This window comes from Anneissia japonica, unplaced genomic scaffold (assembly GCF_011630105.1).
Source record: "Anneissia japonica isolate Jap-2015-1 unplaced genomic scaffold, ASM1163010v1 scaffold285010_len649756_cov215, whole genome shotgun sequence".
Classification (NCBI taxonomy): domain Eukaryota; kingdom Metazoa; phylum Echinodermata; class Crinoidea; order Comatulida; family Comatulidae; genus Anneissia; species Anneissia japonica.
The window spans coordinates 535390-559976 of NW_022699253.1; the positions used below are offsets into that span (position 1 = coordinate 535390).

Here is a 24587-nt window from a genome sequence, read left to right on the forward strand (position 1 = left end):
AGAGACAGACACTCGGACACCGGTCACGTTGCTTAAGCGGAAAGACAGCATTTCGGGTACCATCATCGTTTCGTCCGTCATTTCTAGATCTGTCTCTTATACACATCTAGCAAAGGTACTGTATACAGTACATCTCAGGGAATAAATTGCACAATTAATCATGTCCAATGCAAAGATATCATAACATTAGTCATTAGTAACTTGACTATTGAGTTCATATTTGCTAGATAGTTTCTTTCTTAATTTAAAAAAAACTTATCTTTTTACGTAGTATACAGTAGTAGTAGTAAAGAAAAATTAATGCAGGTACAGCTTTGGATTCCAATTAGAATCCCTCTAAATTAAATGATCGACACTAAAAGTGGTCTTTGAATATCAATATTTAGAGGGAAATTGAGAAATGATATAGCATATGTAAGATTGTTTGATTCGTAAGTATTTTAGAATGGATTTACAGTTATTGTATACTAATTCTTAATAAACTATTTCTTGGTAGTCACATATTATTAAGTCCTGCGAATGTTCTACCCAAATCTATATTACAATATTCAGGGGTTTCCCTTAAGGTTTTTTTTAACTAGCCAAGTGGACCAGTAAATTAATATTTTTACTGGTCCTCAATCCCTTTCACTAGCCACTATCTTGCCAACTTCGGAAGGCCCAAATACAATATTTTTGACATGCTATCATGCTGCCCCCCCCCCCCACCACCGATGAAGTAACACTGACAGATACAGAAAAATCTTTCTATTGTCTCTGTATGGGAAATTATGCCGCGAAATATAAATTCAGGAATCTATTTGTATGTAGTGCACACTCACAATACGATGTTCGGTTTTCCGGAAAGATTGGTTTGTGGAACATTTCTATTGAATCCTTTCCGAATAAGGCAGGCCAGTTAGGGCCTAGCCTAGGCCTAGACGCTAAAAATAGGCTTAGCAGCATAGATACAGTAGGCCAGCCCAGTGAATTAGGTATGACTAGCCTACGAAAAAAGTTAACATTTAACATATAATACGTACAGTACTTGTTGTTTAGCTGTAGTGCACAGCAAATTTTATTACTGTACCAATAAAATGAATGCTTTTATATTGTTTTTACGGGCATTTTCGGTCTGACTTTTTTTCTAAACTGTAAACACAACACATTCTTTGTGGTCACGACGATGCGACTTGTTGTAAATATCAGGTCGTGCCTCCTAAACTCTGCCCGCTAATTGGTGAATTTTTTTCGTGGGGTCATGTTGCTGGGCAAAAATCCCCTGTGCTTGGCTGTGGTGACGTCAGATCGCCCAAAGTTTCATAGTGCGTGACAGCTTGCTGACAGGAACAAGCTTAGTGTAAACCGATAAATTTTTAATTAAACAAATTTATTAAAATGAATAGGAAACCCTCGTGGTTTTAAAAATAAATCTAACAAATTAAAATTTCATTCTCTGCAAATTCATTAGCAATGTTTTTGGGGAATGTGAGTGTAGTTTACATGTAGCCTGATATATGAATCTAATAACATACCAAATCCGAATTAAACGTCTACTGAAAAAGAGCCGTCGTAGAAACAATTGCTTTGAGTTCCTTTTTCATTATTTCAGGTTGATTACAGTCGATTTTTAAGTATTCATAGGCGATAATGCACTTTATTAAAACAATGGAATGTAACTTTGACTTTATCCAACTCCCTGCTTTATCTAACATTTTACTGGCGTGTCGTTTTAATTAATCTCCATGGCAATGCTATTGGGACTGTACGAACGGTTCATTTACAGGGTGTGATTATTGCGTTATTTCGTCTGGAAATCATTGCGTTGTTTATTAACTTTTTGTCCCACGTTGCATTGTGGGATGGATACAGTACATGACATGGATGTTTTAACTTCACGGTGCTCACACAGACGGAAATCAACTTCTCCTTGTCGCTATAACATGCGGAGAAGGTGATTTCCCTCTGTACGTCTAGCCCATAGAGCTATTAAACAACTAGAGTGCTGGCAAGATGGCGGAGCAATGCAGAGTTGTGTATGTGTACCATCCAAGATGGCTGCCGTAGGAAAGCGCCACCTTCTGGCTTAGTATACATATTATTACCATAAATAAGCCCTCTGACTGAATATTATTTCATTAATGATAATTAGTATTGATAATGACAAATTATTAAACTATCGTAGCCAAGAAGAGGTTAAGTAGAACATCTTATTCCTGTCTCTTATACACATCTAGATGTGTATAAGAGACAGTCTATATAGTACTCATTGTCTGTATCCCAATAATAATAATTAGGCCTACAGATAGAAGATGATTCGCCACGGAAGTACAACATTAAACAGTGGCGAATCCTTGAATTCGAAATAGAAACCACCTCAGCCCCACCACGGGTGGGACTGAGGTACAAAATCTGTTATGTCCCTGCCACTTTTAGATGGCTGGAAATGGCACTGTCAGACTCAAAGTTTGAAGGTAATTTTCTTTTATCCTCATCCCCTATTTAATTTTTAATCTGTAAAATTTAGGATGACTCGAGTCATAGCTGATATTCCGCCAATAAGATTATTGATAGAAGAATATTCGCCAAATTACATCTTGGATTTTGGAATTCGACATAGACAGGAGGGGAGGGGTATACAGACAATAAATTTTACAGATAGAGGATTTACGCTACCTCACTCACAGCCCCACCCTGGTTGCGCGGCTGAGGTACACACTTTAGATGTGTATAAGAGACAGCATTACACCCATACACCGCAACGCTCGAGTTTCAAAATACGGGAAACTAGCTGTACTGAACTTTCTGTGTAAATTGAGGGCGCAATTGAAAATGATAGTACTCAGGGGAAATTTGATTGGCTGAATCTATGGCAGCCATCTTGGATGGTACACACACACAGCTTTGCGTATTTCGAACATCGAATACATTGCTGTTAGCGCTCTAGTATTCTTATTATATCTCTATGGTCTAGCCATAGATTCCTCTATGGTCTAGGCTAGTGCGTGATGTTCATCAGTTCGCCTTGAATGACTGAGACCGAGGCTGTTCGTAGCAGACATTAACATGACAATAAACAGAAAATAGCGATCTTGTTGACATTATCTGTGTGAAATATTTTGTAAAGACATCGTTAAGGGGTGAATGATTATAGATTTTGGTATTTCGTCAGACTTTCATTGACATTTTAACTGGTCACGCGGACTTGTTATTGGGATAATTAACAGGTCCGCCATGCATTTTACTAGCCATTGGCCGGTGGACCAGCGTTATTTCGAACCCTGATATTACTAACAACACCGTCCTAAAAAAATGTGTGCTGCGGCGCTTATAAAATGTTTGGAGGCCTCAGTGTGCAGCTTATTCGAGAGAAATAGTCTCCCCCCTCTTCAAGGACAATAAAACTTTGCCCTCATAATTGCAACTGCAGAAAATCTCACATTGATTACAGGCAATTAAATCATTCTTAAGTATATTTAATTGATCTTCCCTTATGGGATGCAATGCATGGCAGATAAATAAATAATGGATAAGGTCTTCAATGTTTCCGAGGTTACATAGGGTACAAAAACTACCATTATCTTCGGTCCATTTACTTAATTTAAAATCAAGAGCAGAGTGTACGAACGAGTTTCAAACTTAAGACGAGCACCTATAAAATTGGTTTTGTCAAGTAAGTAGTTTTCAAGACAAGGTTTATATTTTAACTTTGTGTAATGGGTTAAAGAAGATTTATTATTAAGGTCTTCTAACCATCTTTTGTTACCATTTTCTAGTAAGATTTGTTTCAATGGCACAAACCAATTTGGATTATCAAAATTTGAACTATAAAAAGTGTCAATATTTTCTGAGGTACGGAAAGAATTTTCTACGCACTTAATACATTTGTAATGCAATTTCGTAGAGTCTGAATTTAAATTAGTAAGTAAGTGATCTTATCATTAAGTTAGGCCATGGCTCATCATTCACTGTGAGTAAGCGGTCAAAATATTTCATTCTTGATATATATCGTGGGATAAGGATAGTGGCGTCCAACCTAAATCTCCATATACAGTAATGCCGCTTGCGGTGTATAAGTTGGTGCTTTTAAAATGTATCTTGCCATCTGCATTTGAATTCGTTCTAACCTCTCCATATCTGAATTCGACCCATAATTCCAAATAGAACAAGTATAATTAATCGATGGCAAGACAATTGTTTGCCATAGAATATTACCATAAACTCTATTGAAATTATCAAAATTATCAAGGGATTGATTTAACATATGAGAGTAAACCTATTACCTTTTTTAATGACAAGACTCCAAGGTATTGATAATTAATGATTGGCAAGAGAACATTGTTTAAATTTATCAGTTTTCCCAAAAATAAGGACTTTTGATTTTTCGAAATTAAAATTGATTTTCCAATCATCAGAAAAATCCCCTGCTAATATCATCAACCCAGAAAAGGCTACCTGTCCATTGGCCATTGATTTTAATCCCAACATTGTTTGATTCAAGAACCTTTCTGAGTTCATAAATATTGAAAAGATTGTAGGGGATAGGGTACATCCCTGTTTGGTACCTTTTTCAATTAAAAATGAACCAATGGAAATATCCCCAAACCGTACTTGGCCTTCAACATTTTGACAGAATTTATCAATGAGTATTCAAGCTTTACCTCTTATTCCAATATTCCAGACTACCTTCAATAGGCCACCTGTCCATACACTATCAAATGCCTTTCATCCAGGAAGGCCATATACTGTAGGTAGTTTTAGCCTCTGTCGATCTGCAAGCAGCAATACTTTTTAAAGTGAAAATATGGTCCTCACATCTACATATGTTGAGACCGAAAGGCTCCCTGCACTTCCGAAAGTGCATTTTACTCTTCCAGAAATTATTTACTGAAAAAGTAATAATTCTGTTGAAAATTCTAGATAGACATAAGGCCAAGGATATTCCTCTGTAATTATGTAAGTCTAATCTACTGCCTTATTTAAATATAGGAATAATAATAGATTTATTCCATTTGGTTGGAATTTCCTCCAGCTGCATAATTTGTTGAAACATATGCAAAAGGGATAACTCCAAATAATCGCCAACATTCTTCAAAGGTTTATTTGTGATACCATCCTGGCCTGGTGCCTTATTAGTTTTGGCTTGTGCCAGAGCAAGTGAAGCAATATCTAATACTTAATTCAATATCTTGTAATAAGTTAAGATTGATGCCACCCGTAGGCTTAGTTGTAGTGTCTGTTAAATCATTACGAATATTCTGAATAAATATATAGGTATTAAATGATATGCAATCAGATATATTCACATGCATTTCTTCCTATTGTTTCCCAATATTGTTTCACTGTTTGATTAAATTTATTTTTTTCAAAAATAATTTCATTTGACAAGGGTGATTTTATACAATTGACAGCTTGATCTTTATGTTTTGGACCTCTAAGAGCCTCCCAAAAATCCTTACAACTTGGTCCAGCTTTATTTGCAATTGTGATTGATTTATCAACCCTTCTTTTACTAATTTTTTGTTTTATTTAGCATATGTACGCTTATTCAGATAATTTTTCAATAGAAATTCACTAGTTGCTTCATCTTTGTCATTTCTTTTAAGATACTTCCTGTGTATTTGTGAAGCATTTTTCCTACACTTAATTGCATTATCAATCTCTTTATCAAACCATGGTTTACGTTTTATGTTAATCTCATCCCAATCCCCTTTTCGGCAGCTAAAATAACAATTGATTTCCATGATTCCCAAATTTCATTGACATTTCCAAATTGGTTAATATCCCAATTTTCAAACCTTTTCGAAGTTCACTGCGATAAGTTAAAAAGTGCTGGTCATTATTTATATTCCAAATCATAGGTTTATATTCTGTTTTCCTTTCCCATGAATCTTGAATAACATTAGTATTATTTAGAGTATACTGTATCTGTCTCTTATACACATCTAGATGTGTATAAGAGACAGATACAGTATACTCTAAATAATACTAATGTTATTCAAGATTCATGGGAAAGGAAAACAGAATATAAACCTATGATTTGGAATATAAATAATGACCAGCACTTTTTAACTTATCGCAGTGAACTTCGAAAAGGTTTGAAAATTGGGATATTAACCAATTTGGAAATGTCAATGAAATTTGGGAATCATGGAAATCAATTGTTATTTTAGCTGCCGAAAAGGGGATTGGGATGAGATTAACATAAAACGTAAACCATGGTTTGATAAAGAGATTGATAATGCAATTAAGTGTAGGAAAAATGCTTCACAAATACACAGGAAGTATCTTAAAAGAAATGACAAAGATGAAGCAACTAGTGAATTTCTATTGAAAAATTATCTGAATAAGCGTACATATGATAAATAAAACAAAAAATTAGTAAAAGAAGGGTTGATAAATCAATCATAATTGCAAATAAAGCTGGACCAAGTTGTAAGGATTTTTGGGAGGCTCTTAGAGGTCCCAAACATAAAGATCAAGCTGTCAATTGTATAAAATCACCCTTGTCAAATGAAATTATTTTTGAAAAAAATAAACTTCTTTAAAATGAAATACATATTTTTACAGAATATTTCAAGAGTTTTTTCCCTAGATTTCAATAAGGACAATACAGATAGTTATTTATGTATGTAATATATGACATATTATTTTGAAAAAAATAAATCCAAAATTATTATATTATTGGCTACAAGGTATGTCTGATGAATGACTTAGAGTAATACTAGTGACCTGAGTCTTGCCTCATTGGTTTTATGTTTTCACATTTATAGTTCTAGCCATTCCTGAAGTATAGAACAAACAAACCATATGTACAAAACATCTAGAATGAACTCTAAACCCAAAGTAAACCAACACTTTAGAAACACAAAGTTGCTAAACAAACAAGTCTGTAAAACAATAAACAGTGTTCCGCATTTAAGAGACAAGTTTAGTGATTGAAATAAAAAGTTTGATAACAGGTACTTTTATTTTTAGTAAGGTTTGTGCCTTTTACAATAAAAAGGAAATCAACCTGTTAAATTTCTTGGCACACTATTACTATTATTATATCTATTTATATCTAGGTGATAAAGGAACATTTCCAAAAATAGTTGTTTTCTTTGGGGTTTTTTTTTTTGGTGCTATGTGTAGCTGCAACCAAAAAATAATGGTTTTAATACCTAATTCAGTCCAATGTGGACAATGTAATTAAAAGCCCAATCACACTTATTATATTGGCCCAGGGCTACCTTAACCGCAGACAATTAAAAATAACCGTTCGTTCACAGTTACAGTAGTATTTTAAGTCCGCTCCGAGTCTTAACTGCAAAACATTCAGACTTCTTCCTATGCACCAGGTTTTGCGTGAAATATTATGGTATAAGAAGTCAAAATTGACAGTTATCAATGTGACCTTGGCGACGAAGGTTCGGTTTACGTTGAGATGGAAATTGGTTGATCAGGCATTGCGATACCATGAGCCAACTTTAGCTTGCCAAATTTAGGTTGCCTTTGGGTCGGCTTAAAGTTCACTGACTTCACATTTAAAAAAAGGTGGCATTGAGGTGGTCCTGAGCTGAAGTAACTATTAAAGATATATTGTCCCATGAAAAAATACCAAAAAAAATCATAAAAATCATTTTTGAAATTAACTTGTCCATTTTGAAGTAACATGAAAATTATCAACTTGAATAGAAATTAGTGTATTTAAAAAATGTTTGCCCATAATTTTATAGTGAAAAATGATAGAAACACTTCCAGTCACTTTTATTACTTTTATTATATTATCCAGCTTAAAAATCAAGGTACACATTTTTTAACTTTAATAATTCTATGCTCATATGGATAATTTGTATGTTACTGCAAAATGAGCAAGTTAATTTTAAAATTCTTTATTATGATTTTTTGCATTTTTAATGGACAATACATCTTTAAGCATGATTTGGCTCCAAGTTTATAGTTAGGTTTACTCAGTGGGAAGAATTGTGTGGGTGTGTTATGTCTTTAGTTTTTTTATTACAGTTTAATTACTATATAAATTACAGGAAAAGGAAACTGTTACATCAGGTATATCATCATACTGTTACATCAATTAAATAGTAGTTGCAGAGAAGGTAGAGTACATTGAGGCATTGTAACAGTGGTTTTATGTACGTTTACAATACAGTAAAAGTTTAATATGAATTAATAATCACCATTTCATGTAGATAATTATAATAGATAAAAAATAATTATATACCATCTCTTTTCGCCTACATGAAATATTATTTTAAATAAATTAAAAAGAAATTTTTCATAGTGAAGTTAAAATATTTTACAACCTTCTCTACAGTCGTACCATGTAGCGTACATACTCCTGAAGTTTGCAAACTCTCCCAGGCCAGGTGTATGGATTCTCGAAAAATCCACCGACTTTGGGAATACGTATGAGCCCTGGCAATACTTTGCAGATTCGGACAGTGATTGCAGAGAAACATTTGGCATGGAGTCCACCGAGGACTTGACCTCTGATGATCAGGTCATTTGTACAACTTCTTACTCTGATATCGTGCCTTTGGAGGATGGAGAGGTAAAATATTAAGTTCTTCAAAAGATATACTGTGATGAAACTTCTAATTGAAACCCACTTCTTCATTAGTTACCATGCTCTAAAACTATTTTCTATCAAGTCTTGTGGAGAAAATCATGATTTGAACCAGGACCAAGGGAAAGCAAGGAAAACATTGATATAATCGCAAAACCATTGTTTCCCTCTCATAATTTGAATTTATTATTCATCAGATTTTAGATGTATATATGTACTGTATTAAGAATTGTAAAGATTTATGATAAAACATGTACCTATTCTGCTTGAAATTGGAGTCAATATTTGAAGAGGGTTGATCTCTGTTTAGGTTAACATTAGCAGAAATATTAGATTGTTTTTATAGATTACAAATCTGGTCCAGCTTTCCTCATTGGTTATCTATGCCTCATTTACTTCTAAGATCTAATGTTCTTTAATACAACATCCTATGATTCAAAGATTCAAAATAACTTTATTGCAAATTTAAGGAAAATTTGAAATGTATATAATAATTTAATGTAAATTAAAATGTTTCAAGTATTTAAAATACTCCAGTTAAATGATATCATCTTCATAATTGTAGGAAATTTATTGAATGTTATGTCAAAGGAAATATATATAGCGTCCTCTGGTTTGGTTTCAGATTGTTGTTTCCTTGATAAATGGTCGACCAGGATCAAAAAACTTCTACGCATCAGATATACTCCAAGATTTCATAAGAGCCACTAATGTCCGCCTAAGATTGATAAAAACAAACACCCTCCATGGCCACCTCATGGCCAAACAGCAACAAGATCCGACAGTCACACGTCGTTATTATTACAGTATCAAGGACATCTCAATCGGGGGACGCTGCTTGTGCAATGGTCATGCCGACCGTTGTGATACATCTGTACCGGAACAAGTTGGCCGCATTATGTGCACCTGTTCGCATAACACATGTGGCTCCGAGTGCCAAGAATGTTGTCCAGGATTTGTTCAGAAGAAGTGGTTACCAGCAACACCTCAGACTGCCAATGAATGTGAACGTAAGGGAACCACGGAAATGAATGTTAACTTTAAAACAACATTCATTTATTTAAAATGTGTATTTGATTTAACTATATATCTTGGTATATTCATCCTAAATACATGTAGGTGCGCCTGTATACAACAATGCAGTGCTCAACAATTGCAACCACTGTACAGTACAGTATATAACCTATAAAGTAATAGAAAATAAAACTCAAAAAACATTTAGTACTTAAAAGACTAGTTTATTCAGGTGAATGTAACACATATCAAAGTGCATCAAGTGACTAACTATAAAATATTAAAACACGGAAACAAACTTTGAATTTAAAACAACATTCATATATATATTTAAAATGTGTCTTTTATTTTAACTATATATCTTTGTATATTCATTCAAAATGCATGTAGGTGTACCTGTATACAACAACGTAACCACCATTGCAACAAAGGACTACTGTTCAGTATATAACATATGAAGTATTGTAAAATATTTAAAATTGCATCAAGTGACTATAAAATATTAAAAGCATCATGAAAAGCAATCAAATCAGCGCCAACAATACTATTAAAATTTTTTTTTTTTAAATACTGGTATATACCAATTGATACTCATATACTAGCTCAGAACCGGGACCTTGTAATGTTCATGCTGGGGTGACCCACCCATAATGATGTAATCTAAAAATTTGTCCCACTTTGTTTTAAAGTGAGGCACTGTAATGTATTGTATAAATATAAAATTTTAATTTTTTTTTTTGTTGCAGCATGTAATTGCTTCAATCATGCTACAAGCTGCTACTATGATGAAGATGTTGATCATCGAGGAGAATCTCTAGATATCCATGGCAACTATTCTGGAGGTGGAGTCTGCATTAATTGTAAGGTAATGATTAGCTCCCCCAAAGTACTGTAGTTTCGGGATGCTTTGTATTTACCCATACACACCTAACATTTAAATTAACAGAACAATTTGGCTATGTGATGAGTTTAGCTAATTATTTGTAAAACTATAATTACCTTATATGTCATTTAAATATGCAAAAATGCTTTTTAAGGACAGAGGTTTGAGCTTATAATTTTATTTGTTCATCATAGGACAACACTGCAGGTATCAATTGTAACGAGTGTAAACCTGGTTACTACAGAGTCCGTAACACCTCTCTCACATCTCCATCCATCTGTCAACGTAAGTAATGCATATACTTTTTTTTCCTAATTGAGCCGGCTTCCTAATATTTTATTATAGTTTTTTTTATTATGGAAGTTTTTTTCTGACCTGGAGTAAGAAACAACAGCTAAATTTGAAATACAAGGTAATGAATAAAAACCTATGTAAAAAGTACTGAAAGTGAGGCTCTAGAGGAAAAATATTTTGGTGTGTTGTACAGCTGATTTTTCTAAGACAGAAAAAGGATAATTAAAAAAAAAAATCTCAGGAACAGTAATAATGAGATACAGATTTTTGAATATTTAAAAACTGGCGAAAATGGTAGTTACCGACCCCTTTTCTCCTGTTTTTAAATATATCTTAAATTATATCTTAGAAAAATAATTTGTACTAATGTTTTCCTCTTGAGATTGAGTTTATTTATTTATTTATTTATTAGATCCTAAATGAATCTTAATCTCAAAAGACAATTTTTCTTCCTCTTAACCTTCCAAAGTTTGTGGTTGATAAATCCGTACTTTATTTAAATTGTTGTGGGTTAACATTTTGTTGCTGGAATACTGTAGTGTACAGTTAACATTTGGTGATGCAGGCACTTAATGCAGATTATTTCTTAGTTCACAGCTGCAGGTATAAGAAATTGTTATCATGCATGCTTATTAGCTAATTATCATTATAATGAAAGGTTAACCATTTTAAAAATGTGTAAGTTTTCGTTTTTTGGTTGTGCAAAATCTAGTATTACCTTGTTATTTAACTTCTCATATTTTAATGTATAGGCTGTACATGTCAATCTGTGTTCCACACTGGCAACTGTGCCTCACTGACTGGACAGTGTGAATGTAAACCACAGTTTACTGGTACCTCATGCTCTGAATGCAGCCTTGGATATTATGGGTACCCAGAATGCAAAGGTATTGAAATATTTCTTTGAGAATGTTTTATATTCCTATTATTTTAATTTTATTAATAAATTTATCATCTACTATAAACTCTCAAAATACATCAAAGATTTATAAATCAGAAACCTAGCTAAAAATGAGTATCTTGCATTCAAATTCTGATTCTTGTTTTAGACTGGTAATATGAATACAGTAAACCTTTTTTTGTTGATGATTTAAACTTGATTTGAAAGCCTTGTTCACGAAAATGTGCCAATAATAATAATTTAAAAAAAAATCGTTTCTTAATTCAATTTAGGAGCACCACATAAGATAATTGTTGATGTAAATTGATTGATTAGTTATTGTTTTTTAATTTTTTTTTCTAAAGAATGCAGGTGTAATGTAAATGGTACCATAAATGCTGAATGCCAGGCACAAGGAGGCCAGTGCCAATGTAAACAAAACTTTCGTGATCGCAACTGTGACAAGTGTGCTCCAATGTACTACAACTTCCCATATTGTTTGTGTAAGTTTGTTTAGGATTCTAACTTGGTCTCGGGGGAATATGTGAACCATCATTTGTTCATGGATTTTATTCATTCAGAAAAAACATAAAGCAGAAAACTAATTATTTAAATTATCGTTATCATTATAGAAAATTATTGTCACTGACATCATTAACAAACAATTGTAATTTAAAAATTATTAGAGAGGTTTTGCAAGCGAACTAGGCCTAAATCCTGACACCACTAAAGTCCAAGCACCGACGTTTTGATACCCCAAAATGAGATGCATCCTATCATAATTTTCTGTCTTCAAATGTCACAAAAATGGCACGTACGTATTCAAAGATACATTTATTTTTCTCAATTACTGTAAAATGTGAAAAAAACTCGAAGATCCTACTAGAAATCCTTTTTCCTATGCATTTTTCACTTACGTGTAGTAAGGTATGCATGTATGCCGTCAAAAATGATGACGTATCTGTCACACTAACCGTATGCGAACATCAGTAGTTCTTCAAATAAATTACCATCGATATTATTAAAAATAAGGATTTTTATGTAATTATTGAAATGCAGAAGTTGAACTTAAATTATCTATATATTAATTATCAATTAATTAATATTTATTATTATTAACATGTCAATATCATTAAAAACGAAAAATTATAAGAAAAGGCAGTATAATATATTGTAGACAAATCTAAATTGCACACTATTTACATTGCCTGAGCAGAAAATATAGAATACATAAAAATGTGACATCACAAAACCATGGACAAAAACAAAACAAAACACCATTGATCACATCAACACCTGAGCTAATTCTGACATCACTCATAGTTGTCAGTATTGAGATTTAATTGGATTAATTAAGTCGTTTTGTAATTTAATTTATCAGTTCATTTGCTTGTATATTAAAAATACATGCCTACTTATTCATAAGTCTTATAAAATAAGGTATTGGGCTTCTTCGGAATTGCTCAGTTTTTTAGCGAATAGGGGAACGAGTATGCTTTTAAACCACAGTTATTTAAGAACTGCAGTTACAACAATGTGGATTAAATTGCCAGTGGTGGAAGGACTTAAATGATAGGGCCTATGCCATATTAGTGCTGACAATACTACTACTAATAATAATTATAACACTGCCTTTAGATTGGAATAAAATTACACTACATAATTACAAATCCAAATACATGTCTCCTTCCAATTAAAGACCACCTCCAGTTAAAGACCACATTTCTGCAGCCCCATTTGAATACCTATCTTGACTAAAAGTCTGGATACCAAGAAATCCTTAATTAAGAATAAATAACAGCATGTTGTTTGAAGAGAATAATCTAAGGATCACATTTAGTGCCAGTTTTTAATTATAAGGATTCTATTGGACATGAAAGGCCATGGTTGTCGCAGAACAAACTGACAAATTTTTCTTCAAAAAGACTACTTTTAAAATATATAATAATTTTAGTGCAGTCTTTTATAGTCTATAGACATAAAAATTAATATTTTAAAATGCTGATACTTTGTGTATACTAGGCATATTGAATACCGATAGTGGTAGTAGGATTATTTTTGTAGAATGAGTGCAAGACTTGATGAGTGGCTACCAGGAAATGGTTTATTAGGAATCAGTAACAGCATGCAATAATCCATTCTACAACACTTGGAATGAAATATTCAAACATAGTGTAATATCTCATACCAAATGCAATTTTTCCCTAAAAAAATACATTAAAATATATAGTGATTTTAATCCAGTTTTAAAAAAAGGTGATATGACTATATACATTAAAATAACAACATAATATGTTTTGTGTATACAGTGCTCTATATTGAATACAGTGCCTATATTGAATAGGCCTATACTGATAGTTTTAGTACGATGGACGTGTTGTTAGTATAGTAATGGAGATTGCAGGTCTTGATGTGTGACTACCGAGAAATTGTTTAATAAGAATCAGAAACAGTAACTGTACATCCATTCTAAACATTTGGAATAATAATAATCTTACATTTAATTTATGATTTCCTAATTTTCCTCTAAATAGAGATATTTTCCCTTTTAGTGCTGGTCTTTAATTAGAGGAATTCTAATTAGAGACTGAAGCTGCTAAAGACCACTAAAACACCCCGGTTCCCAAGTGGTCTTTAACTGAAGGGAGACCTTAATAATTTATTTAGTTGTGAGCGTTTCTCCCAAGCATTAATGATGTATTTTTTACAGAAATTATCAAAAATAGAGGTAGATTCATCACAAATAAAGACTGAATCTCCTCCTAAAACATATTGAAGTTTAATTTCATCATTGTTGTTGAAGAAAGTGTCCATGTATCATAATCGTTACAGAGTAGAAGGTCATTTTCAAGATTTGTTAAATGTTTTTTTTCTAATGGTATTATAAGCAGGACAATTTAGTAAAAAATGCTTGACATCTTCAATTTCTCCATTTTCACATAGGGTGCAAATGCCTGAAACATAATTAATATATTTAAATTCTTCTCCAGCTTGTGAGTGTAGTATATATGGTCTGTTAGATGCTGCTTGCGAAGCAAGTACTGGCCAATGCCGTTGCCGTGTCAACTATGCAGGGAGAGCTTGCGATGAATGTGCCCAAGGTTTCTACAGTTACCCAAATTGTCTAGGTAAGTTTTAGGATATTTCAGCTGCATTGTTTGTATTGGCGGTGATGGTGTAAACCCATACTTCGGTTTGGGTGCTAGCTGGGTGTTTATTGTTTTGTTTTTTTTCCCGGCTTTTTTCTTTGTTTTCTTGACTTCAATATTGTCAAGCACATATAGACCTCGTTTATTTGCGCTATTATCCATCTATTATTATTATTATTATTATTATTATTATTATTATTATTATTATTATTATTATTATTATTATTATTAATTTTAATCAAATGCTATCAGTTACTATAAATTTCTATCAATTGGTATTGATATGTATCAAAATAATCAATTTCCACCAATTGTTATATAAATTATACCAGTTGGTATTAATTATTTTACTCCAATTGCTTTCAATTAATTTATGCTATCTGGTATCGCAATACTATCCACTAATGGTATCCATTAATTGGTATCAGTTTATTTATTAATTATTTGTAATAAACAATGTTGATTTATACCTAGTGGTATTAAATGTGATTTATACCAAGTGGTATTAAATATTAAAGTGGTAAGGTAACTTATTGTTTTTTATTAATGTTACAGTTAGTTTAATAGTTGTCAGATTTTATCAATTCGTTCAAAATGTTTTTTTAAAGTGGCCATCCTACAAGTATGCGTCTTTAATTTAAACTAGATCATTAGGGTGACTTCAACAGCTAAAACTTGAACTTAAATGTGCCCTTGAAGCAAATAGCAACAGTTACTGCTATGATAATACACTGAAAACCAGATTGATAAATGAATTACTTTATTGAAGATTGTAACTGCCATTCTGAAGGCACTGAGGGCGCTGTCTGCGATACAAACCAAGGCAGGTGTGAATGTAAGGACAATTTTGCAGGAGCGTATTGTGATCAGTGTGCAAGTGGATACTTTGATTTTCCAAACTGTAATCGTAAGTTCAGTTTTAAAGTTTGACTTTTCCTATTATTATATGATAACCTGCACATATTCTGATGTTTTGGTTTTTAATTCAGAAGAGAAAAACTGAGTAACTTGTGACTCGCGCTTTACTGGATAAGTTGCCCACAAGAGTGGATGAAAGCAAGCTTTGACTTGCAGCTTTACTATTGTAAATTGAACAGAGGAGTCAATGAAATTTGTTCTCCATTATGGATCACTTTTTGTCTGTAGCAGCTGTAAGTGCTCTCTTGGCTCAGTCCACAACCGCAGGGGTCATGTGATCAGTATACTGGCTAGCCTGTACTTCTTTCTATGGATGGTTTTTAGTACACAAGCCAGTTGTGTAAACTGGATGTACAGTTTAGATCCATTTATAGGATGTAGATTAAGCAACTGGAACGTTGAGTAAATATTAGTATTCAAGAATGTGCCAATGATTTAGTACTTAGTAACCACAAGGAAAAGAAATTAAAATAACAACCAATAAAACATCAAGATATTAAAATTACTTATTAAATAGAATGTGTGCTAGTAGAACTTAATACTGATATGTAGGAGTTTAGACAGAACATATTTATTACATTCTTTGTTTTCTATTTGAGTCACTCTCTTCTCTTAATTTACTACATGGTGTTTTTTTTATTATTTTATTAAGCTTGCAACTGTAATAGCATTGGTACTGGTAATGTGCTGCAGTGTTATGGGAATGGTCAATGCCAGTGTTTACCCAACTACAGTGGCATAAAATGTGATTCCTGCTCCCCAGCATTTTATCGCTACCCAGAATGCATTGGTAAGGGTTAAATTAACAATACTGTATTTTGTAAAGATTTATGTCATAATTAGTTGGTACTTCTACAGGGTTGGAGGAGGTTGCGCATTTTGTTTAGTTTTATGCATCATCCGGGAATTATATGTATTAAAAATAAAATAAACTTAAAATGCTAACAGTAAAACTCATTTGCATTTTCCCAGAATTTTGTTATTATAACCACTGAGCAATATTAAACCATATAGGGCCCCTCTTTATTTTGAAAAAAAATGTTATTTTTATTTTAATGAGAAATAATTTTACATAACTGCAACATTTCTAAAAGAAGAGCCCATTATAATAACAAAATTATATTAAACACACAGATATTTTATTAAAATATTTGAGTGATATTTGACAGCTTGTGAGTGTGATCAGCAAGGATCAGTCCAGCAAAACTGTGATCAGGTGACAGGACAATGTCGTTGCTATAGAAACTACATTGGACGGGACTGTAAGCAGTGTGCTCTCGGCTTCTATAATTTCCCATCATGTGAAGGTAGGTCTAGGCTTAATTTAAATATCTTGTGTAATTTCATTTTTTATTCTGTTGTCTTTTCTTGTATGTACTGAGGGTCTCAATTGATCAGCTCTGGCTAGAGGGACCACCCTCACAAAGAATTGTTGAAATAAAAAATATAATAAATAGATTTGGTATGAGGTACACCTCTGTCTTTCAATATATATTAGAGGTTTTTAATAATATTGCCTAAACACCCAACAAAAAATATTCATTTAATCAGAATTGTCATTTTTAAGCATTCTATGGATATGGATTTATTTTGTTAGAATGTAACTGTGCCCCAGCAGGGGTTCAGAAACAACTACAGGGCCAGCCAATTGGTGGCTGTGGTGCAGAGACTAATGTAAGTGGAAGGAGTATTTCTGTTATCGTTCATCATCTGCATTGCTTCCGATCAGCTGGTTATCATCTTAGTTCATCATTTCATTCTCTTTCTTTCTTCCTGTACAGTAGTTTCATTAGTTTTCATTTTAATAGGTTTCAACTTCCCAAATTCACATTTAGATGATTTCGCTTTGTGGTATATAGAATGTCATCATTCATTGCTTTGTTTTCTATCAGAATGTTGTTTTTTTTTTGTCACATAAAAGATTCATTAAAGTTTATACCTGAAGCCAGACACTCCCTGTGTCCAACGGTCGTTGGCCGATGCGATTCTATGGAGAACGCAATGCAACGGTGCACACGCAATGGATCATTTTTAATGACAATCTTTTAAGACTGTCAAAAAAGAGTATATAGAACAAGATAGTTTACTCCTGTTTGTAAATGTGTCACTCTCCTAGTTACGATGGAAATCACCATCATCGTTATGGAGTATGCCCACTATGTATGAGTTCAAAGGAAGTGCGCCTGCTTCGATAGTATGGTGATTTAAAAAAATAAGGAAATCTATCGCCCTCGACAAAAGTATTGCTTGTGGAAAACAGATAGAAAGACAAACAAACCATTTTGCAGTGCAGTACTGAGTAAATCCATTAGCAGCGAGCATCCTCCACTGGCTGCGTTTGGCGCGTCATTTGTTTATGCTCTCAATGTGCGTAGTTGGCTCTCTTCATCTATTATATTCTTTGCTTCCATTATTAGTGAGGTGTGAATGTGATTGGAAAATTTGAAGTGATTGTGCGTACAGAATTTTTGTAGATGATGGGTTGTGAAAGGGATGTAGTGTGAATCTAAAGGGGTGAGGTGTGAATTGGATGGGTTGTGAAAGGGATGTGGTGTGAATTTAAAGGGATGAGGTGTGAATGGAAAGGGGTAATAGAGGGGAGTGACAATTTTTCTAGTTATAAATATGTGTATATATTTGAATGGAGGAAAGTCTAGTTTCATTTAGGGCCCAAGGAATAGATTTTTAAATCGTATTCCCCAAACATGCTTTATTGTCATCAAAAATACATACTTTCATGCAAATAAATTATATTCTTTGAGTCTGAATAAATTTATTGTAATAATTCACAACCATGCTTGTTATTTAAATTTCATATTAATGCAAGTCTTAATTCATAGAAATTGTGTGTATAACATTACATTGTTTAAATTATTACATTTAAATAATATCTTATTCTAGTCTTTGTATCCAGTGATATGTGAATTAAAAGTTGATAACTGTAGTGTCCATGATTATTGGCACGAATGGCCTGCCATAGTTGTTTGTGTTCATAATATTTAGTGTTAACAATTTAACATTACTGTTAATAACACTGTATTTTTGTTATTGTTTAGTATGTTACAGTACTTCATACAATATACATATGTGTCTAAATAAACAATAAATGGAAGAATGGTAATGGTAATGGTTAGAGACTTGTATAGTGCAAAGTACATGGTATCTAAGCGCAATAGCACAAAAAATAATTGACTAAGAAACAACAAATCTATCATAAGAAACAGACTATTGCAGAAGGGCCAACACCATTGCGATCTTTTCCTGCAATTTTAGACCACTGGCAATTAAGCAGCAGTTGGCAAGATCACAACTCACAGAATGGTGTTGGGAAACTAAATAGCCTATCAAAAATATAGGGGAAAAAAATACCAAGATAGAAAAAGGTGTGTTTTAACTCTGTTTAAATACCGATTGAACAACTTCATGATTTTAGATTTTTTAAATTTGTTTTTTCAAGGGAGCCTGTATTTGTAAGGATCATGTGACTGGCAGGTCATGTGATGAATGTAAGGAACTTTACTGGAATCTGCAACTAACAAACACGAATGGATGTGAAGAGTGCAACTGCTACACACCTGGCACCATCTCAACCAGTCAAGTCTGCAAAGCAGTACGTTAAATCTAGGCCCATAGCCAGGGTAGATTCATTAGGGAGGGGGTCCTATAAGCCAAGACATGTTTAGCCCTACCTGATAAAGAATCTGGCCACCCAACCCTACACTGTCAAAGCTTAGAACTATAAGCTCCTAACTACTCATTTCTACATTAATTAATGAATACGGGACTACCTTACCTTACCTTATTGTTGTTAAATTTCAGATATATACAATATACTGTAGCTATCATCATCTAAAGGTGAAAAGACAATGAGAAAGATGATAAGACCAGTGGTTTGCATACCTTTACATCAAGAGGCTGACATGATCCATTCCTAATATTAATTGATCTAATTATACTTATGTCATATGTGGCAAAGACAAGCCAAACTAGTCACTTGTCGCAAAAATCAATTTTTAGTTATTACTTAAGTAGTACAATGAGGGCTGTAAAATGGTAAAAGAATCATGAAAATCTGACATTTCATTATGAAGTTACAAGATTTGAAACATACAGCAATTTAAAGAACAATATTTGAGAAATCAGCCTTGAAAGTTTATGATTTTGGGCATTTCTCAGGCAGAAACCATCACCAAATCATTAAAATTGTTGTTGTAACATTGAAAATGAGGAAAGTAACAGCATAGCATGATATTTTATTTTATTTATTTATTTATTTATATATAAATAGATTTCAAAAATGTTGACATTCCATCATGTTTTGGCCATTATTTCTGAAACAGGATATGCAATGAGTGACTGGTTTGGCTTGTCTTTGCCACATATGTTATTTATGCTTGTTTTACAGATTTTACCAATTTTATATTGTAAGCATTTGTTTTTTGTAAAGGGCCCCACTAGACAGTGATTTAGTTCATTTTGGAGTGTCCCGTCTCATTTTTGTTTGTGCTTGTTCCTTTCTGTTTCTTTTATTGTAAATTTTAATATTTTTGAGAAATATATGAAATTAAACTTAAACATTATACAAATTCATGCAGTAATTCATAGGAATCACCATCTGCCTATATCCTGCTCACTTTGTTACCTCCACCTGGTTACACAGGAATGGGATACAACTCTGCCATATACACAGGCCTGTAACCAGGTTCATGGGAAGGGAGATATCCTATAGGCCAAATTTAACACAGAAGTGTTTCTGTAATAAATGAAGTTATAATACTAGCCCTGAATATGACTAAATCTGGGTAATTGGAAATATCAACTGAGGCAGTGTCATGTGAGAATGCAAACCAGAAAACGAGAATATACCTGTTGACAACGCTATGCTATTATGTTATAATTTATGATTAATTTTGGTTAATTATGATTAATTTCTTTTCTTAATTGAAATTTTTTGTAATTAAATGACCATTTTTTATGTAATTTTTTATAGATGGGCTTTTTGCAATAAACCTTTTTGAATGATTTTTTTAATGGCAATTTGAATTTTTATCTCAATTGCTAATTATAATGATGATTTTTATCTTTTCTTAATTGATGCTTTTTCTAATTAAAATTATTAAATAACAATTTTTTATGTATTTTTTATTAATGGGAATTTTGCAAATAATTATGGTCTTTTTTGATCTTAGATTTTTTTCTCCCTCTCTTGATGTACATTTTTGATGTTCTCTTATTGACCACATTAAGAGCAATTTAAATTTTATATTTTTATTGTGATGTTGAATATTGACCTTATTTTAGTCCTATTTGAAGCATGAGATTTATTAATGTACATTTTTGATGTTTTTCCACATAAATATTGGTGTTTGTCTTGTATTTTGAATGTTTTTATCTTTTCTTCTACTGTAAATTGTCTTACCTAATCACTATGTATGTTCGATTGCAATAAAGTTTAATTTGAATTTGAATTCACAGGTGTCAGGACAGTGTCGATGTAAGACATTGGTAACTGGAAGGCAGTGCACAGAATGCCAAGACCAGTCATATGAACTCACTGGTAGTGATGTATTTGGATGCAAAGGTATGTCTATTTTCTTGTTACATTCAATCAGGCTTTGCAAGGATATATTCAGTAATGATGAGAAAAAGTCTAATATTTTAAAGGGAAAGAATTATAAAGGAAGGCACAAACTACCATGTTATGTCCTTGCAGATGTGTATAAGTACATACATACATACATACATTTGAAGCCTGGTTAGTGTATAATTTATTTCTTGCCATCTGTATAATTTCATTCCTCTCCACAGCTTGTGAATGTGATGTTGGGGGTGCTATTAATAACTTGTGTGATAAGTCAACTGGCAAGTGTACGTGTCGTCCGAGAATCAGGGGCAATAGATGTGATGAGTACGTAAATATTAGGTTAAAGGTTATTCATTTATATTGCGTAAAATACAAGAGTCTATGCGCAGAACAAGTGAGTAAATGTAATTGGAAAATTAAAAAAAAAGAAAATCCAAGCCAGCACCCAAACCGCAGTATGGGGATACCCCCTCGTATCCCCATACTGCGGTTTGATATTAATTATTCATTTAAATAAATTACTATAATATTTTGAATTCATGTGATTTGAAGGTGTACTGTCAAGTAGAGATAATAAAAATAAATAAAATTCAATATTTGAAATTCTAGGAACTCTATTTAGCTTTTTTTTTCAATTAAAAAATTATTAAAACCTGGTTCCCCACAAAATTATGCCATTTCCATCATGTTTCTAAAGATGCTTTCAGTTATTGGTAATCAGTTCAGAATTTTTGTAATAAAATGTCAGTAAAATCACTATGTATCTTACAGACCTGAGAGTGCTCATTTCTTTTATGACCTCTACCAGTTTCGGTTTGAGATTGAGGAAGGTCGATCTACAAACGGCGGTCGTGTACGCATTGGTTACGATGAGATGGTTTTTAGTAACTTTTCCTACTTAGGTTACGCTATCATGTCGGAGAGTACTCAGGTTTGTGTTAACAGTTTTTAATTAATTTATATATCTATCAACATTGATTGATATTGTACTTATTTCCTTGATAATATGTGTGCTCAGCAGTTTCGACGGTTACAGTTTAAGCACTCAACACTTTGGTATAGTCATATTTAAGCACTCAACACTTTGGTATCGTTAAAAAGCACTCAACACTTTGGTATAGTCATTATTAAGCACTCAACACTTTGGTATAGTCATTATTATTGCCATTTGTTTTTGTTGTTTGATGATACTGTTTATTTCTGTGTTTACTTATTGAAATATATTTGTTTTCCTCAGCCTTCTGTTATTGTGACAGTAGATGTTGTTACTCATGTACTCTACCGCATAATCTTATGTTATGTGCATACAGGGGCTGACATAGTCCGAGGAAGTATCAAACTTTCACCAAGTGATCCGAGTATAGGTATAAAATGTGTCTTATCTAAATATATTGTCATTGAACAGAAAGCTCTGGCCACCTATAACATTGTATGTGGCAAATAAGTTGTCTTTTTACCCATTTGGGTTTAGTTAGGTATCACCATGTCCATAAATTGGCAAAAAAAACACATTTGACACATAATACGTGATGGTGTTTACATCTTATTTTGTTGAATAAAATATTTTATAAATCAGAGCAGCAGTTAGGTAAACTAGTTTAGTTACTATATTTGTAATACTGTTGAGGTTTTTGGTTCTAAATTCAATTCAACTGCTGTCAGTTTTTTTGGAGATGTTCTCCAACATAATATTGTTAGTGTTGGTATAACTCTATGGTTAAAATTAATTAATGAAATACCATAAAGATTTGTTGTTAACAGCACAAGTTAAATTTTATTAGTCATCAAAATATAGTAGGTCTAGGCCTATCTCTTGATTTGGAGGACCTAGAGTAGAATTACACTAAACTAAGGTGAGAGATGAAGACCATCGCATAGCCTAGAAACATTTTCTTATGTTTGGGAGGGGGCGTGGTCTGCCCATCAGCACAGGGCCACGCCTACTGGCTTCCATTTTGGATGACCTGTTTCGTTTTTCTGGCTAAACCCCTGTTCATCACTAAATTCTAAATTTACTTTATCTTCATAAGTTGTCTTAATGATGGTTGGAATTGTTAATGACAAATTTTATTTGCTCTTAGTGGACTGTGCACTTGTCTTGGAGCTATCTTGTTAAAGCACATACAGTAACTTTTCCCCCACCTTGGGAATTGTATATTTAATTATCACTAATTAAATTGTTTCTGTATTTTAATTGAAGGTTCAGAACAAGTCCATCCTGTTCTATTTCTGCCTGGAGCTGGGCCACAACTTGTGACTGTAGAGGGCGGTAACATCATATCACCATTTGTTCTAAATCCTGGACGATGGTTTGCAACCATTGAGGCTACTGGAGGTCTTCTTCTGGTAAGGTAGCAAAGTGATCAAATGGTCAAAAATCAAGTGGTCCAATGATTATATTTTTAGATAATATAAGATCATGCAGACTCCAAAAAGACTGAGAAAAGCCATAGTGATTTTAGTGTTTCATTCTTTATTCAAACACCATTGAATCACTACGACTTCTCTTAGTCTTTTTGGAGTCTGCATGATCTTATATTACCAAAGGGTCAATCTTTGTCAGCGTTGTAGAAGTTTTACTGTTTGTGCATGCTGTTCGTGCATGCCGTAAATTATATAGCAATTCCGCCTAGAGATTGCACACCACGCAACAGGGTAAAAAGGTACTATCATTAGGGTAACTAAATGGAGACAGTTTTCCCTATCACCTATTTAAGTATAACTACTAAGCATAATTTTCAATCTGAAGATTCACTCTTGGTTTTTAGGATTACCTTGTGTTGTTACCCTCTGCCTACTATGAAGCCAGTAGCTTAAAGCAACAGGTTGCAGAGCCTTGTCAAGCTGGACAAACACAGGATCTGTAAGTTTTGTTTTATATTTATTTTAAATTCCATTAATACAAAACAAAATAATGTGTATTTTGGAGCACGGTGGAGTCAGAGGTAGTTACGTAGATAGAAATCTTTCTTTGCTCTGAAAACTCAGTATTAGTATGTTCTTCCCTGAGGTCCAGGGTATACAAAAACAACGTTTGAAAGAAAAGGATATACAGAAAAGGATAGACCTATGTCATTACACGCCTTCTAGGCGTAGCTGTTTGTATTGTCTTACTATGTTCATTGTTTCATTATGATGTCAGTACCGCCGTTTAGGCTTTACCGATACCACCGCTTCTTTTGTATATGTTCTCTATATAACCCTGTAACCATTCCACTATCCTATCAGTACCTGATGATGACCTATGGTCGAAAGTACTATTACAATAAATATTTTATTTTGAGACAGATACAGAACTTTGTTTGACTTCTTATTTTATA

The 24587-nt window shown here is 33.0% G+C and overlaps 1 protein-coding gene across 1 annotated transcript in view; it reads left to right on the top strand.

The window, feature by feature from the left end:
* The window catches only part of LOC117102899 (laminin subunit alpha-like), a 62394-nt gene that overhangs the window by 12516 nt on the left and 25291 nt on the right, over positions 1-24587 (top strand). The window contains exons 2-19 of the mRNA XM_033243349.1: positions 8294-8530; positions 9171-9555; positions 10306-10424; positions 10637-10727; positions 11489-11623; positions 11982-12119; positions 14607-14744; positions 15535-15672; positions 16336-16473; positions 16853-16990; positions 17281-17357; positions 19141-19293; positions 21159-21264; positions 21492-21591; positions 22039-22198; positions 22505-22631; positions 23468-23613; positions 24036-24130. Of these exons, the coding sequence (XP_033099240.1) occupies positions 8294-8530; positions 9171-9555; positions 10306-10424; positions 10637-10727; positions 11489-11623; positions 11982-12119; positions 14607-14744; positions 15535-15672; positions 16336-16473; positions 16853-16990; positions 17281-17357; positions 19141-19293; positions 21159-21264; positions 21492-21591; positions 22039-22198; positions 22505-22631; positions 23468-23613; positions 24036-24130 (2621 nt within the window). The remainder of the gene's footprint in view (positions 1-8293; positions 8531-9170; positions 9556-10305; positions 10425-10636; positions 10728-11488; positions 11624-11981; positions 12120-14606; positions 14745-15534; positions 15673-16335; positions 16474-16852; positions 16991-17280; positions 17358-19140; positions 19294-21158; positions 21265-21491; positions 21592-22038; positions 22199-22504; positions 22632-23467; positions 23614-24035; positions 24131-24587) is intronic.